Below are 18,424 nucleotides of genomic sequence, written 5' to 3' on the forward strand. Positions count from 1 at the left end.
ATCACCAACGACCTTCTTATTGCAGCTGATTCTGGTTTAATCTCCATCCTCATCCTCCTTGACCTGAGTGCGGCCTTTGATACAATTTCCCATACCATCCTCCTCAATAGATTATCCTCCATCGGCATCACAGGCACCCCCCTTGATTGGTTTCACTCCTATCTCACAGACCGCACTCAGTTCATCCAACTCAAATCCTTCCGTTCCCAACCCTCCCCTGTCTCCTCTGGTGTCCCCCAGGGCTCTGTCCTGGGTCCCCTCCTTTTCATTACTTACCTCCTTCCCCTTGGCCTTATTTTCCGTAAATTTAATATTATTTTTCACTGCTACGCGGATGACACCCAGCTCTACCTCTCCACCAAACCCAACTCCATCCTCCCTCCCTCATCCCTAACAGATTGCCTCTCTGAAGTACAAACCTGGTTCACCTCAAACTTCCTTAAACTTAACAGCAATAAAACAGAAATCCTTTTAGTTGGTACTAAATCAACTCTACTCAAAGTTGACAGTTTTTCCCTCTCATTTGACAGCTCCATAGTTTCCCCCTCCCCCCAGGTGAAGAGTCTGGGTGTCATCCTTGATGGCTCACTTTCCTTCAAATCCCATATCAACATCACCACCCGCACTGCCTACTTCCATCTTCGTAACATAAATCGCCTCCATCCCTCCCTCACCCCCCACACCACCTCTATTCTTGTACATAGCCTTGTCACCTCCCGTATTGATTACTGTAACTCTCTCCTCTTTGGTCTCCCCCAGAAATCCCTCCATAAGCTCCAACTGGTCCAGAACTCAGCTGCCCGTATCATCTCCCAAACCCCCTCTTTCCACCACATCACCCCCATCCTAGAACAACTCCACTGGCTTCCAATCAACTTCCGTATCAACTTCAAAATTCTCCTATGTTTTTGAAGCGTGTGCCTCACTAAACTACTTTGGTCCCATGGTTTCCTTAACCATACCCTCATTTGTCCCGCTTCCAAAAGGAAGGGAGGTCAGAAATTGGAAGTGTGTTCAATATGGAGTGAGTTGTGGGACTGGGACTCAATAGGCACTGGAGCCAGTCTAAAGATGTCAGAATCAATATGTGACTTATTGTTATTACAGAAATACAAAATATGTATTTCCTTTCCATCATTTCGTGTGTCCAGAGAACATGCTGAGTGCTGGGGTGGAAAACCGCTTCTTAGAGAAGGCGAAGCGAAAGATCCCCAAATTGCTCAGTAAGTACGCCACAAACATATTCTCCTTTGGTTTGCCTTGTTTAGGTTTCAATATAGTTCAATTCAAGTTCTGGTACAAGCTTATTTATAGCCTTGAATCCCTGTTTACAGTTTAAAAGAGCTTTACATGCTCACAGTTCAGTAAAACGATCCGAACGATACCCCCTGACTTCAACCTTTATAGCAGGCAATAAGGAAACATACCATGTTCCCCAGTATGTTTCCTTATAGCAGGCAATAAGGAAACATACTAGGGAAAATGAGAAGTCCTCTGAAGGACCATGAAGAGATGGTGCCCCATTTAGGGTTTCTATTTCCTCTCCTATTAGATCGACTGGAAAAAAAGGCCACATCGCTGGACCTTGGCCTGGTCCAGGGCTACCTTACTGGCTACCTTGCCATTCTAACTGGACACCGGCCAGTGGTGTTCAATTCTTTGAAGAAGAAGGAGGTCCTGGAGGCAGAAGGGAGAAGGATATCAGGGTTTCCCCAAGTTTGATCACCCCAAATTTAAGACTTTTTTTAGACCACTTCAATGAAAATTAAGACCTACATCGCACCCATTAGGCGGTCGTAAAACCCCAGTGCATATATTATTCATGTTTTTTTGGAAAATTCATGTCAATACATTAATGAATGTGCCAAAGGATAAGTGTGCACTCACCAAAGAGCCAAACTGAGGGCCTAACTCAAGGCCTAGAGGCCTGATGTCTCTTAACTAGTTATGACCATGTACCCAGAAATGATAATAAAAGATTCAAAAAAACAATACACAAAGTGATGGTGTGAAAGTGTAGCTGTATTTTTGGGTTAGATGTCAAACTTTCAACACACAATATAAACAAACTCAATGAAAATGTCAGCAATTGCATTGCTTCAACGCACAATATAAATGAACACTCTAAACAGAAAAAACAAGATTGCTTAGAAACCTGTAGGGAAAAGTACAGTACCTACAGGTTTCTAAGCTCAACAACTTTGGCAACAATATCTACATCGATATTTTTAAGTTCAGCCTGTTTGTCTCTGTGGCTTCTTCTAAAAGCATTCGATTTCGCAATTAGTTCAGCCATCTTGCTTCCTTGCTTTCCTTCTGCCTGCTCTGCTAATTTGTCTGCATCCCTAGCCAGGTTGTCAGACACTTCCTGAATGGATGCCCTTTTCTTTCTCAAGTTTTGCAATTGCTCCTCAACTGCTTTCCGTTTAAAGCCTTGGGCTTCTGATAACTTTTTTTGTTTTTCAGTTAAGATAAATTCTATACCTGCTCCTTGCCGACACAACAGAGGACAGAAGTCCTGGTGTCAAGGGTACCTTCAAGACGCCTCCGTGCAGTGTCACGTAATCACACACAATTCTGTGTGCAACAATTGTGTCTTCTTGAATATTAGATATTTCCTCTTTATTCACTGAGAAGCCCCTTTCAACCGTGGCCTGTCCATGTGAGAGCAACAGCAGCTTCTGGATGAAAACCCACATCTGGGGGTAAGGATGACTGACGTAAGTGTGGAGGAAAACATCCAGCCGCTTCTCCAAAGGATTGTAGGCACACGTCCAATGAAAACTGTGCAAACTGCTGGATGATTAGGTCAACTGAGGAATGAGAAAAGAATGTCAGTGTCATGCACAGTATAAGAAGAGGTTCAAACAATATGACTCAGTTCATGTCAGGACAATCTTTTTTTAATCATGAAAGGAAACATTATGTACCGGCAGCAATTCCTCCATCCAACTGCTTGTCCTGGATAAACTGTTTAACTAGGCCTTTCATCTGGCTCTGACAGAGTTCAGGAGAGGTGTACATCTTGGCTGGATCAAGACAACTCATCTGTCTCACTGTCGGGTATTTCAGAGGGCTTTTGTCCTGAAGCTTCTTCACTATTTTGATCAGACCCTCCATGCACTCCTTTCTGAACACAATAACAGAAAGCACTCCAGTTGCCTTACTCTGTTTATGAAGTTCCTAATACAGGGAAGAAAATGAGGAAAACTGAAGTAATGGTCCCTCATCTCCCCTGATAACTAAACCAGTTAACCAACTGAGAACACCAAATGACTAAAAAGCTAAATTTCAATGATAATAACTTAGACTATATCTGGATTTGTAGAACCCAAAAAGAAATTGACCCATACAACATACCTTAATGGCATTTTCCGCTCCAATGCCAATGTCAATGGCCCTCACAGGCACCGTTGCCTCCTTTTCGGTGACATCAAGACGGACTAGTTGAGCAGGGGTAGCATCTCGGAGAAGGTCTATTTTAACAAATCTCCTCAGCAAGCTCTAAATAAATTGAAGCACGACAAAAAACACGCAAGTTTATGGAATACTACTACAGAGATTAAACATTTGGATTTGTCACAATATGGATACGTAATCTGGATTACTGCTATGAAAACCAAGCCAGTGATGAACAAAAGTCCAAATAATTAACCTAACTTTACTATATGACTAGTTATTTAAATCACATTTACAACATGAACAAAGAAAATCACTCGCCTTTAATAGTTCTGCTAGGTCGTGTGCGATGAAAGGCAGGACCGGCTCATCAGTTTGATATCTCGTAAGAAATGGTGATACAGTTCGGCATACTGCGGTGAAAAACTCCAGCTTGGCTATTACGAAAGGATCTTTTGCTGCCACTTCGATGGTGTCGAATGATGAGGTGGCTGGATTGTTGACATCTTTGGTTCTTACAGCTGCTACATATTTGAGAATGTTGGGCCATATTTGGAGGGCTCTTTCGGCAACAGGCAAGTTTTCAACCCACTGGTGCCCACAAAAGGGTAGGGCGAAAGTGCTTGATTTCGTCACAGCGATGAAGTCCTCCCTTCTTGCTGGCACATTTAAGAAGATAGTGTGAAGAGCTCTTAATATCTTTTCCATTTGCCATGCGTTGAACCCTGCTTTGACAGAATTATGGAGGGTATGGAGGCCGCAAGTCCCGACCACTGCCAGCTGCTTCCCGGCATATTGCTCACCAAGCTCCCGCTGAAGCAGCTCTAAGAACTTCCAGTTAACATTTGGTCCATCCATTGAAATCGAAACCATTATCCGCTGATCAAGATCAGTGATACATTCCTGGAGATGATCATAAAGATGAGATTTATTATTATTATACAAATTGACACAATGTATTTTCATAGACAACGGCATGTTTTTCACGATTGCTTTTGTGCATATCTCAGAACAGAAGGCATTTGGCCTTTTTTAAAAGCAATGAAAAAGCATTACTGTGTTGTAAAAGTAGGCCTACTAGAATGTTGTGGAGGTTGAATAGTAGTTTCGAGAATTTCAATTCTAATTATGTGAACTGCGTCAAGCGGAACACCACAATGCCGCTAGATGGCAATAAATCGTCACTACATACAGCAGCTCTAACAAGAAGCATGGCGCTGTCACGTTAAAATTGTACCGGGGGCGAAAAAAATTTCCGGCCTACGTCATCAGTTGTTTACATCTTGACAACCTGCCTGGCAACCAGGCGCGTCGTTAGCAATTTAAAACATCCGGGGCTTTAGCCCGGGGGGAGCACCGTCCTGACTCCTGCGTGCTACGGTATCATAATTAATTAATTAATTAATTAATTAATTAATTAATTAAGGGCGCCCCCAACACATAGGTCGCCTATGCCGAGTGCCAGGGCAAAAATAAGACATTAGAATAGCCTATATAGCCTGCGTGCACCTACCCGATGTCAAGAAGCCATCGCTGCTCCGACGGACCTTTCTCCCCCAGCCAGGCAACGGCAAGTAAGTAGTTGTCTGCTTTTATGTTTCATTTTTAAGTTATTACTTATTGTCAGTGTAGGTTTAATGTTAGGCCTACAGATAAAAACATGCTTTATATTTAGTCGCAATTCAGAGTTCTAATGTTTTCCCGGAATATGCATTCCTAAACGTCAAGTTCTCTTTAAGATCGCATGAGATGATATGTGCTATCGCGCGACCTGTAACCAGGAAGTAAACACTCGCTTGCATGAAATGATATGCGCTATCGCGCGACGTGTAACCGGGATGTAGATTTAAATAATGAAAAAATAATCTTCCAAGACTGTTCCTGTTACTTGCTTATGCTGTATGCAAGTTGTTTAAGAAGCGTATCTCCATATAAATCTGAGCTGTACATGAATCTGTTAATGAAGTCTCATTTCGACTCCTTCCTCCACTTCACTATTCATGTTCTGTTGCTTGCAGTTAACTACAGCCGCCCTTCCTGGGTAACACCACCACCAATCCCTGGTCATCCATTAAAGCCATCTCTCTCACTCTGCACAGTCACACTGTTGCCGCTTCATTCTCATTGTCTCATAATCTCATTATTATGGCTGCTGTGGATGCTTTAAAAAATAAACATTTTTCTCTTAGGTAAAATCAAACCAGTGGGATGATAGATTGAAAACCTCCAAAGCAATGCATTAAAAATTGAAAGACAGTCCTATGTGAAGTTTCTTTTTTGGGGATTTTCAAAATGAGGTACCAGAATGGATTGTCAACCCACTGTTTCTCAACCCTCTCCGATTATTACTATGAGTAGTAGTATTGCATGCATACAGTACTCACATCAGCGCCACAGTAAGCCTATAGAGGCTGCAACCATTTGCTTCTCAAAAGATTGTAGTGTTTTAGAATGAACAACCACTAGAGAGACAAGACAAGACTAATTTTGATTGACAAGTTGGCTAGATTTATATATGTATTTATATAATTTTTTTATTTATAAGAATGAAAGAAATTGTGTAATGAAAGAATAAAACAATGATTGATGCATTTTTGTTTGAATAACATCTTGCTCCCGCGGCCAGTGCCAGCGCCGGCATTGCAAGGGGAGGGATATTACATACATTTGCAGGAGGCGGGATAAGTGCGGCCGCTGTCACTCAGGTTTGTTTTGGTTTGACGCAGACAGCATGGAGGCAGAACAGACCGCAGAAGTCAACGCGATCGTCTTCAATGTTGCTGCAACGATGCAGCATATATTCAGAAGAGCAGCCAGTACTTACGTGTATGAAAGCAGCTATAATAATAATAATAATAATACATTTAATTTAGAGGCGCCTTTCAAAACACCCAAGGTCACCTTACAGAGCATATAGTGGAAGACATTGTGGAAAAAATAAATAAATAAATAAATAAATAAACATAAGCAATAAGAAATAAATAAAACAAAAACAAGACAAAACAAAACAAAAAAACAAACAAAACAGTGATCAGTTAGACGTTGTGTGCGAGTTTGAACAGGTGAGTTTTGAGTTGTGACTTGAAAAAATAAAATTTATATATATATATATATATATATATATATATATATATATATATATATATATATATATATATATACATATTATTATTTATTTTTTTATTTTAATTTTATTTTTTTACGGCAGAGATCCGGGGCTGATCCCAAAAGATCCGGGGCTATAGCCCCGAATGCCCAGGTCTAACTACGCGCCTGCTGGCAACAGACGACGCGATCGTCTGTTGCCAGGCAGGTTGCAAAAAACATTCGGCTCATGTTTCCAAAAGACAAAATAACATAATACAGATAACGGATCGCTAGATAACACAGGCGATCGCGTCAAATGACGTAGGAAGGTTCTTGAACATTCGCGTCCTACGTCATTTGACGCGATCGCCCGTTTCCCGGCAACAGACGATCGCGTCATCTGTTGCTATTCGATTTAAACAATTAAATACAATACAAGTATAAAGTGAAAACAAGTGTTATCTAGCGATCCGTTATCTGTATTATGTTATTTCGTCTTTTGGAAACATGAGCCGAATGTTTTTTGCAACCTGCCCGGCAACAGACGATCGCTTCGTCTGTTGCCAGGCAGGTTGTCAAGATGTAAACAACTGATGACGTAGGCCGGTAAAATTTGCGCCCCCGGTACAATTTTAACGTGACAGCGCCAAAATGACTGAACTACGGAGGTTAGTTTCCGCCAGTTAGTAGTTATCAGAATGTTAACTAGAACTCACCAGAATATAACAGATAAAACCTATACAACCTAAAATAAAAATTTGTATAACACAACAGTATTACACATTTAGTTTAATTAACCAAGCTTAATAAAAAGAAAACACTTACTTTAAAATGTTTCAGTAGGTCCACAGCTTTTCCATGACCCATAAACTGAGAGCCAAGATATCTCAAAGCAACATGGTCGCCACTCCAGTAACGGAGGTGGATGTCCAATGGCTTCGTCTTGGTCGTCTTGTTAAGACTTTCGTCGAACATGACGACGAATCCACCACTTGCCTCGTTGACCTCTTTAACTAACTCCTTCGTAATGAATGGAGCCAGCCCGAACTTTGTAATGTACGAGGTCTTGTTCTTGCCACTGGTGAACGTTGCAGCTATTTCGGAGTCCGAGAACATAGCCTTGAAGATTTCGCTTATCCCTTCATTCGAGCTATACGAGTGGTGGTCGCTAATGGATTTCAAAATCCAGATCACCTCTGCCCGAAGTGTCGGGGCTCCACCGACATGTATCACACCACTGCTCGGCCCTTGTGCTGTTGCTGTAAGTGTTCGAGGCGATGAAGTCTGGCTCGTTCGGTGCTGGTGACTTTCGACAGTGGTCAAGTTGCTCGCGCTTACAGGTGCATGCCGCGGTGCAGAACTGAGCGATGGGCGGCTGGCTGTGAAGGGCATGCGACTTGTGTTTTTCGCTCTTGTGAGACTGAGACTCCAAAGCGAGATGACCTAAAGTGCTTAGCTTGAAAGTCTTCCGACAGATACAGCTTCGAGGTCGGTTCCCGGCACCTGCCTCACCCAATCACTGTACCTAGGATCTGTTGGGCAAAATAACCTGCTGAGTACATCACATGTACATTACAAATATAGCTAACTCCTACCCTAGCCTGATGAGCACATCACATGGCAGACACATTACAATATAGTCAACTCTTGCTCTAACCCAACGAACACATAACACAAACATGATAATATAGTCAGTTCAAGGCCGGAGCCGAAGGCCCCATTTCCCCATCCAGGCAAATGGTAGACACTCAGACAATGCACCAGTCATCCTCAAGAACGGGAGAGCCACATTCATTTATCACACAAGAGATACTTCGAGGACACAGGAGATACTTCGAGGAGCTCTCCCCCGTTAGGAGGAACATAAGAGATACACATGCATATACCAGGGCCTGAGAGCCACATTAATTTATCACACAAGAGATACTTCGAGGACACAGGAGACACTTTGAGGAGCTCTCCCCCGTTAGGAGGAACACACGAGATACACATGCATATACCAGGGCCTGAGAGCCAAGGTCAAGCAAAAACACACAGAACCGCACACACCTCATCGAGAGGAGGATACAGCATAAAACTATCACACAGGGACTCTTGATCTTCTTCTGAAGCAGACCTTCCACGGAGGCAAAGCTCTGGACGAACCATCAGCGCTGATTAGGGACTTAGACATATTCGATCTCTCACGCTTTATGACTCTGTATAACCGTTGCCACTTTACTTAATAAATCCAAGGTCCTCGTGCCGACAGACTTTATTACCTCTCCGTCTCATTTCATCTGGTCCAGTAACTAGACAGACCGTTTTTCCCCTCAGATCCGAAAGCCACTGCGCGTTAAACCGACACTTCCCCATGATGTGGCGTCTCCTCTCGACTGTTTGTTTGTTGAGATTGCCACCGGCCGGCGCGAAAACCCAAAGTATTGTTTGCGCATACTCCAATAAATGAGACGCTCTCTGACGTTACGCAAAACGCCCCCCATTTTCCCCTTGCGTTACAGTCCGGTTCACAACGAAAACTAATCCTTGTAGGAAATTTAAGACCTTCTTTAAAAAATTAAGACTTGGGTAACGCAATTTAAGACTTTTTAAGGCCTTAATTGAGGAACATGAAATTTAAGACATTTTTTAGACTTAAAAAACACTACCCTGGATATGTAGTGTGGGTGAGTTACACGTCAGATGGTTGTTTTTCGTGTGTGTGTGTGTGTGTGTGTGTGTGTGTGTGTGTGTGTGTGTGTGTGTGTGTGTGTGTGTGTGTGTGTGTGTGTGTGTGTGTGTGTGTGTGTGTGTGTGTGTGTGTGTCTGTGTGTGACTACCATATGTTTATTTTGTCTTTCAGGTTGGGGAGCATAAGACTCAAAGAAGCTTTGGGCATGCCCAGATGGCTCTCTTTGAGGAGGAGTACGGTTGGCTGAGACGTCTGATGGACATATCCAAGGACTCGCCTTACCTCATCCACAGGCATGATGGGCAACAACATTCAAAATTGAGTCGTCTGCTCCTTGGCGCTTGGGTTGATGCTGGCATGAAGGGCAGCATCAACTTTAACATGGTGCGATCCAGTGTCAGCAGTCAGGTAAGTGTGGAACCTTGCATTGCATTCTCAACCATCAGGCTTGAGTGTGAAAGTGGACATAACTTACACCAAAGCCCTCTGAAATTTAACACCAACTTTCATGTCCTCTTCCAAGGCAAAGAAACACCTGACACAGGAGGAGCGCACCAGGGTGGCAAGCTTAATGTGCCACGACGTAGCGACTGCTGACCAGTTTTACTGCCCTGTCCCGAACGTGACGGAACTGTTTCAGGTGAGGGGTCTAAGAATGAAGACGCTAATGGAGGACGCTGACACCAGAGAGGAAGAGGACTCGAGCAGTGCGGAGGAACGAGAGCCATCTTATGATGATGGCTATGACACGGAGACCCCGCCCACACCAAGGTCACCCACTGCACAGCGAGAGTCGACTAGCGAGGAGGACCTCAACACTGGGACCCCGCCCACACCTGCTGCACAGCGAGACCCTCCCTGTGATGAGGACCACAACACTGGGACCCCGCCCACACCTGCTGCACAGCGAGACCCTCCCTGTGATGAGGACCTCAACACTGGGACCCCGCCCACACCCATGTCACCCGCTTCACAGCGAGACCCTTCCATTGATGAGTAAATGGCCTCCCTGGAACTGGAGGAATCTGACTCAGAGGAACCTGAAGTGGGACGCCCACTGAAATGTCGAGTGGTGAAGAGGAAGCTATCGTTTTCTGGGGCGGTGGTGGAAAAAAAGCAGGGTTATTACAGGCCCAATGCCGCCCGCCACAAAGTTTCAAGGAGCCAGGAAGATGGTGGTAGTTCTGACAGATATTGGCTAACTTGTGTTCCATTGTTGATATGTTCCATTGTTGTTATGTTAATATGTTCTATTTTTGATATGTTTAAATGTTCCAATGTTACAGTATTAATAAATAAATGTTTGATTGTTGACCGGCTTATCTACTGATGAAGTGAAAATTTGAATTACGAACAATTTAACCAACTTCCAAATCGACACATGTTCAATGGTGACACTGACAAATTACAACTTCCAACTCGACATATGTTCAATGGTGACACTTACAAATTCCAACTTCCAACTCCACACATGTTCAATGGTCACACTTCCAACTTCCAAATCCACACATGTTCAATGGTCACACTTCCAACTTCCAAATCCACACATGTTCAATGGTCACACTTCCAAATCGACACATGTTCAATGGTGACAGACAAATTACAACTTCCAAATCGACATATGTTCAATGGTGACACTCTGACCAAAATTCCAAATTGGGCAGGGTAAGGTCTGGCTGTATCTTGGTGACACTGACAAATTCCAACTTCCAACTTCCAAATCCACACATGTTCAATGGTCATACTTCCAACTTCCAAATCCACACATGTTCAATGGTGACACTGACAAATTCCAACTTCCAACTCGACATATGTTCAATGGTCATACTTCCAAATCGACACATATTCAATGGTGACACTGACAAATTCCAACTTCCAAATCCACACATGTTTAATGGTCACACTTCCAACTTCAAAATCTACATATGTTCAATGGTGAGACTGACATATTACAACTTCAAACTTCCAAATCAACATATGTTCAATGGGTACACTGACAAAAAATCCAAATTGGAAAGTGTAAGGTCTGGCTGAGTCTGGGTGATACTGACAAATTCCAACTTCCGAATCCACACATGTTCAATGGTCACACTGATAAAAATTATAACTTCCAACTTCCAAATCCATACATGTTCAATGGTTACACTTCCAACTTCCAAATCTACATTTTCAATGGTGACACTGACAAATAAAAAATCTAACTTCCAACTTCCAACCTCCAACTTCAGCCTATGACCCTTCTGCCCCCAGGCTCTCTGCGGGTCTGGCTATGAGTTCTGCACTCCAATCTCTCTGTCGATCTTTATAGGGTCAAGTGGGCGTGGCGGGTGTGACGTAATAGTTCCTCCCTCCTCGCCTGTTTAATGGTGCTGCCATCTGTGGTTGGAGTAGTAATTGCAGCTTATGTGTTCGATCCCGTTTCCTAGTGGCTATGTGAGGGTTATGCAGCTTGTGTGTTCGATCCTGCTTCCTAGTGGCTATGTGGGGGCAGTTTGTGCTTAAAATATGTGACTATATCATTCTAAATAAATACAAAATGGTCACCAAGGTCAAGGCCCCCCTCCCCACACCACACTCTACAAACATTATTCGAGAGCGCTCCCTATTGGAAATAAAGTATAACTTAGCAACCATTAAGTAAATCAGGAGAGAGAGAGAGATATGTCAGAAGTAAGTAGGTTTGCTACCACGACATCCTATCCCGCCGATCTAGGCATTTTCTGACTCCTATTCACCTTCTCAAACCCGGCAAAGGGCAGAGTGGTGGTAGGATGGTGAGGGATGAGAGAGAGAGAGATAGAGAGATATTGATGTTCCATTAAATGTTGTTTTTTCATTCGTAGAATTTGACGATTCAAAAAGTTTATATTGTAAAAATGTATAGGGTCAAAATGCAACTAAGGCTCAAAAAAGACCAGTTTGTCCGAAGGCTCTGGCAGGGTTAGGTGTAGTTTCGTTTCCCATAGATCTCCCCGGGTCGTCCGCCGACTTCCGCGGTTTATATAGAGATCTAAGGCGAGGCACGGGCCGGCGCTTGTCATTCATGGTCTAGATGTCCACATGCATTTTTGACCCAAAAAAAAGAGATGTTTGTTTCATTCCGGTTGGGCTTTTTACAGATAGAAGGGTTTTCCGTATTTTGTTTTATTGGGACCCCCGATTGTTTCGGAAGGTTTTCCATACGGGCCTAGGGGGCCAATGAAGGATAAGAAATGTACTTTCAAATCTCAATGTGTTACCACTGAAAATGTCAGAAGGATGTTGGAGTCCCTCCCTGCTTATGTTTCGGCGGGCACTGACAATCTAGACAGTAAGATACTGAAGGTAGCTGCCAATCACATTTCTGGGCCTATTTGCCATATATTGAATAGATGCTTGCTAACTGGAAAATGTCCGGGACGATGGAAAGAGGGTAAAATAATACCATTGCCCAAGGATAGTAGATCAACTTTCAGTGGACCCAACAGTCGTCCTATAAGCATTCTTCCTGTACTGAGTAAAGTTATGGAAAAGATTCTTTATGTTCAGATTCAGGAATATTTCACCTCAAACGGTCTAACCACCAAATACCAACATGCATACAGGCAGGGACATTCAACTAGCACTGCCCTAACACAGATGACCGATGATTGGTTAAGGGAAATTGACGACTCAAAGGTAGTGGCTGCAGTTATGCTAGACTTTAGCGCTGCTTTCGATGTTATCGATCATGAGCTGTTGATTAAAAAACTTATCTCTTATGGGTTTACACCCACTGCCGTTACCTTGATTAAGAGCTATCTCTCTTCTAGAACACTGTTACGTTCCTATACGGACAAATGTGAGATTTTGCGCAGCTGCGCTGTTCTGCATTCCTTTCCTCCTATAGGCTGGTCTTTCCCGCCGCGGCCTGACGTCGCCTATAAAGACCGCCCAGCCCAGACTGCAAGGGGGGGGATTCGTTCCTGGTCCCGCACGCTTACTGTTTTTCTCCGTCGCGATACAAGGAAGTCACCGATCGTTCATGTGTGAACTAGTTTCTCTTGTGTTAGTAATTTGCGGTCCAGTGCCGTCCTTTTCCCATGTGGGAACATTATTGCTTTTTACTTCACTTTATACGTTGTTGGTTGGAGATGGTTGTTTTCACGTTTTAGGTTAGGTTGGAGCAGAGTAGATATAGGTCCCGACTAATTCACATTCCATTTTACTTTCTGAGTAGGACAAGTTGGGTCCCCCAGAGTTAGGGTTAGTTAGGGTTTTCTTTCTGTTTTATTATCTTTCCTTTCGTTGATTTAATAACCGTCCCGCCATGTACAAGGCAGCGTCTACAAAATAAAACGTCTGTTTTCAACGTAAGTCCTGACTTTCAGTTTGTGTTACTCGGTCCGGGGTGTGACCCAAAGTGTGGTTCATAACAAACACAGAGTCTATTACAATGGCAGCTTATCTCAGAGTAGCAGCCATTTAACTTGTGGTGTGCCTCAAGGAAGTTGTCTGGGACCTCTCCTCTTTTCTATTTTCACTAATGACTTGTCTTCCGCTGTAAAAAATGCTAGTATTGTGATGTATGCTGATGATTCTACAATGTATTATGTAGCCAACACTCATAATGAACTCAATCAAGTTTTATCACAATAACTAGAAACTGTGCATGATTGGATTACATCAAACAAGCTGGTCTTAAACATATCTAAAACAAAGGGCATTATTTTTGGGTCTAGACACAGGTTGTCTGCTAGGCCAAAATTAGACTTGTATGTGGACAAAGTACCAATTGAACAAGTGGAGAAGGTACAATTACTTGGCATGGTCATTGATAACCATCTGACATGGTCAAAACAGATTGATAACGTCATTAGAAAAATGGGTGTTGGCATTAATATGACTAGACGATGTGAACCATATGTACCATCTCATATTCTTGAACAAGTGTGTTGATCTTTAATACTATCCCACCTGGACTACTGTTCAGTGGTATGGGCCTCAGCCACAAAAACAGTATTATTAAAACTACAAGTTGCCCAGAACAGGGCTGCTAGGCTTGTTCTTGGTTGCTCGTCAAGAACTAGCGTTCGTAAGATGCAGTCTAGTTTATCATGGCTTAGTGTTGAAATAGGCTTGCCTCAAGCACAGTGACATTTCTTGGCAACACATTGCGGACACACAGACCTGAGTTCTGGAAAGAGCAAATTGTTCTTTGTAATACTGTGCATAAATACAATACAAGAAAGGCTAGCAATGGTGATATTGTGCAAGCTCATCCAAAAACCAATTTTCGGAAAAGAACAGTGCTTTACAGAGCAAGTAAAATTTGGAATGAATTGCCTCAAGATATCCGTCAAGAAAAAAGCAAAATATCCTTCAAAAGGAGAATAAAGGTGCACTTTTCTTAGTGGTTATATGGATGCTGCTTTTTGTAGGAACAATGTATGCTTTCATTCATGTTGTCTAGGATTACTATCAAGTATTCTAGTTTAAACTGTACTGTTTTAGTTATTCATTATACTGTATTAATAATTACTGAACTTTTGTGATGTATTATGTATACTGTTATTATAGTTGTGTATGTATGAACTGTATTTTAATACACTTAATAGTATTACTTGTCATGTGGATTTTATGTGGACCCCAGGAAGATTAGCAAACTGCTATGGCATAAGCTAATGGGGATCCTTTAATAAAATAAATTTGGAGCCAATTTTCGGCATTAATAGAAATGTTATTCGTATCTACTCCCACATTTCAAGTGCAGGGTGCGGAACGGATCGGATCGCAAAGGTGCGGTAGGGAGGGGGCGGTATAGCCCAGCTCAGTTCCGAGGTCGCGTTTCCACTGCCGACAGTACCCTTTTGTGGTAGGCCGGATGTCGATCGCCACGGCAGCCAGGTAAACATCGTGACATCATAGCAGCGCGCCACAGTGTAGCCTGCTCAATAAAACCAATGTAAAAGTTGAACGCGACACATTAAACCAAGAGCTACCATGGAAGTCGTCCAGCAACAGTTCCTGGCCTTTATTCTTTTCACATGGCAGTTAATCAACTTCCGAATGCAAGCTTTGTTTGACGAAAGTTTGGAGGCTGAAAGGACAAGGACAAGGACAAGAGCAGCCGAAAAAAATAAGATTTTTTTGGAGCTGATTCAGGATGCAACCGATAAAAGCCGCCTATTGACCAGACAAAGGCGACGACGCATACGGGTAAGAAAAAAGTTATTCACGCGTGTAACAATGTACTTCATCAAACGTGCTGTTGCTAACAAACTTATCGTCTTGTTGGTCAGTAATAGATTCTCTACAACAGCCTAACCTTCATTGAATTGCAAAACGTTTCTCTTAAACCAGGAGCGATACCATATATTATAAACTCCATATTGTCGTGTAAATAAATCGCATTTGTCCAAGTAGCTTTAGCAATCAAATGAATGAGCGAGTAAAGAGTAGAATATTTCCAACTGAATTGTTTTTGAGTACAGGTATAAAGTTACATGGATAGAAAAGTGAAGCTCAACTGCCTCAAACTAACTTCGCTAACCCCACCTCCTTATAAGTCATTTCATTAGTTATTACTTATAGTTTCAATACACCTCTGCAACACAAGCAATACATTTGTGTATTAAATCATGTTTGCTATTTGTGTCTTTCAGATGCTTCAGCAGTTGCACATTCACAGCCGCAGGCCAACAGTTTGGTCTTTCAGCCGAGCCAGTACCTGGTGGGAATCGATTGTTCCAAAATTCACCAACAGACAGTGGTTGGATAACTTCAGGATGTCAGAAGAAACATTCATGTACCTCTGCAACAAGATGCGTCCAGCGCTGCAGAGGCAGGACACATACTTTCGCCTGTGTGTCCCCCTAAAGAAAATGGTTGCCATCGCACTGTGGAAGCTGGCAACCAACGGTGAATACAGGAGCATTGGCAATCTTTTCGGTGTGAGCACAACGACTGTTTGTCGATGTGTGCAACAGTTCTGCAATGCTGCCTGCAAGCTGTTGGCTCCAGAAATGATCTGTTTTCCTGACCAGGAGAAACTCCAAGAAATGGCAGCCTACATTGAACAGAAGTGGGGCCTTCCGCAGTGTGTTGGTTCCATTGATGGTTCACACATACCCATTATAGCCCCACAGGAGTGCCATGTTGACTAATTCAATAGAAAAGGCTGGCATTCCATCATCCTTCAAGGTGTTGTGGATGGAAAAGGACTGTTTTGGAGCGTGTGTGCAGGAATGCCTGGGAGTATGCATGACGCTCGGGTTTTGAGAACGTCCACAATGTGGGAATTAGTGGAGCGTGGAAGCCTTTTCCCAGCCTGTACCAGGAACATTGCCGGGGTAAATGTGGGTCATTATATTATAGGGGACTCTGCCTATCCGTTGCAGAACTGGCTCCTCAAAGCATTTCCCTCAGACCGGCCGGTTGAGTGTAGAACAACATTTGTACAATAAAAGAGTCTGCAGGGCACGTGTTGTGGTGGAGAATGCATTTGGAAGACTTAAGGGGAGGTGGCGTTGCCTTCTGAAAAGGAATGATAGCAGCATCGAACTGGCCAAAACGATGATTGTGGCTTGCTGTGCCCTCCACAACCTTTGTGAGAAACATGCAGAGGACTACCAGACGGAACTGGACATGCCTGCAGCTGTGGCAGGAGAGCCTATGGTGCCACTTGCACAGGGGGCAGAAGAGGAGGGTAGGGAAGTCAGAGAGGGTGTGATGCGCCACTTGAACATTCAAACATAAATGCAGATTCAACTTGACCAGTTTGCAGTTTTGTACATGTATATATTTTACAAATAAAAACCTTTTGCTTAAATCTGCCTCTTCTTCAAATTAAGTATCGATTTTACAGCACAGAACCAATTATTGTCCTATATAATACGCCAGGCATCAGGTTACTTTATTTGTACCCGTATGCAAACTTGTGTTGCAGTTTAAAAGTGGGCTTCCGTCACACAGGACAACACATACACACAAACACAAATGGGACATCAATTTATAAATTGATCTAAAAAATCTACTAAATAAATAACGCATACAAAATTAATGCTGTGCAAATTAAGCAGTTTCTATAGCTTGTTCTTAATAATAATAATAATAATAATAATACATTTAATTTAGAGGCGCCTTTCAAGACACCCAAGGTCACCTTACAGAGCATATAGTCATCATAAATCGTTTAAAAAAAAAGAAGAAGAAATTGTGGAAAAAATTAATAAATAAATAAACATAATAAATAAAAAATAAAAAATCACGCTGTTTTCTTCAGCGTGATTGCAGCTGGAACAAAGCTGTTATTAAAATGCTTGGTTTTAAACCTTGGGACTAAAAACCTTTTCCAGAAGGGAGTAGCTGAAACTCGTGCAAAGGGTGCAAGCGGTCATTTAAAATGGAGTCGGTTATCCGCTGTACCTGTCTAGTGTACAGGGAGGCCGGGTTAGGCTGAGATTCACCAATTAGCTTACCGGACCATTTCACCACCTGATTAAGAGAGTGCCTGTTCTTGATAGACTTCCAAACCATGAAACCAAAGAAAAGGATACAATCGATTCGATAAAAGCAAGGTCATTATGGTTCTATTTCATCCTTACTGACCGCCAGAGGCGGTGCATTAAGCACTGGATTTATCCGTCTCGCGCATGCGCAGTTCGAGTACCTATACCAACAAGGTCACATGTGACCCTCGAGACACCGGATTGGCTATATAGCCCGGTGTCGACAGAGGATCTGTTCCTTTCATCTTCTCGCAAAGACGCATGTAGTTGTACCGCTTGCGGATAGCGTATTCGCTTTTTGAAAAGGATCGCGCTCCAGACTGTGTGCAGCCTCGCGACCAAGGGTCGGAGCAACGGGTGAACTCGTCCTCCAGGGGCTGTTTGTCTGTATAGCGCTGAAAGGCTTCCCTTGAGTAGAAGCTTCCAAGTTTTTGTTTAGTAACACTTCTGTTAGAAGAATATATATATAATCGTTCAGTCACTTACCGGTGAAGGCAGCGCTCTCGCGTCCTCTCCCGGCAACACTGCTGGGATTATTTTCACTACTGGGATTAATTTCGCTACTGATAGCTCCCTTATAGAAACAGCTCGGCTGTGTTCTGGGTTACCAAATTTATTTGGTAAAAGTTTTTCCAGTCAGTCACTTACCGGTGAAGGCAGCGTTCTCGCGCCCTCTCCCTGTAACACTGTTGCGTATTTCTTTCCGTCACTTACCGGTGAAGGCAGCGCTCTCGCGCCCTCTCCCTGTAACACTGTTGGGGTTTTCTTTTCAGTCACTTACCGGTGAAGGCAGCGCTCT

The 18,424-nt window shown here is 43.0% G+C and overlaps 1 protein-coding gene across 3 annotated transcripts; it reads right to left on the reverse strand.

Moving 5' to 3' along the window:
• Positions 1–292: 292 nt before the first annotated feature.
• On the reverse strand, positions 293–11,782 carry LOC130387051 (uncharacterized). Of its 3 annotated transcripts, XM_056595987.1 has the most exons (5): positions 7,312–11,782; positions 3,721–4,302; positions 3,361–3,504; positions 2,931–3,183; positions 293–2,813 (listed from the first exon to the last, which is right to left on the reverse strand). In XM_056595987.1, exons 1-5 carry the CDS (start codon positions 7,876–7,878, stop codon positions 2,644–2,646), a joined length of 1,716 nt encoding a protein of 571 aa, XP_056451962.1. In that variant the 5' UTR covers positions 7,879–11,782; the 3' UTR covers positions 293–2,643. The 3 variants fall into 3 exon arrangements, with proteins under 3 accessions (XP_056451962.1, XP_056451964.1, XP_056451963.1); XM_056595989.1 differs by lacking the exon at positions 2,931–3,183 and having other exon boundaries at positions 294–2,813; XM_056595988.1 differs by having other exon boundaries at positions 294–3,130.
• Between the last annotated feature and the right edge of the window lie 6,642 nt (positions 11,783–18,424).

Source organism: Gadus chalcogrammus, chromosome 8, assembly GCF_026213295.1.
Source record: "Gadus chalcogrammus isolate NIFS_2021 chromosome 8, NIFS_Gcha_1.0, whole genome shotgun sequence".
NCBI lineage: Eukaryota > Metazoa > Chordata > Actinopteri > Gadiformes > Gadidae > Gadus > Gadus chalcogrammus.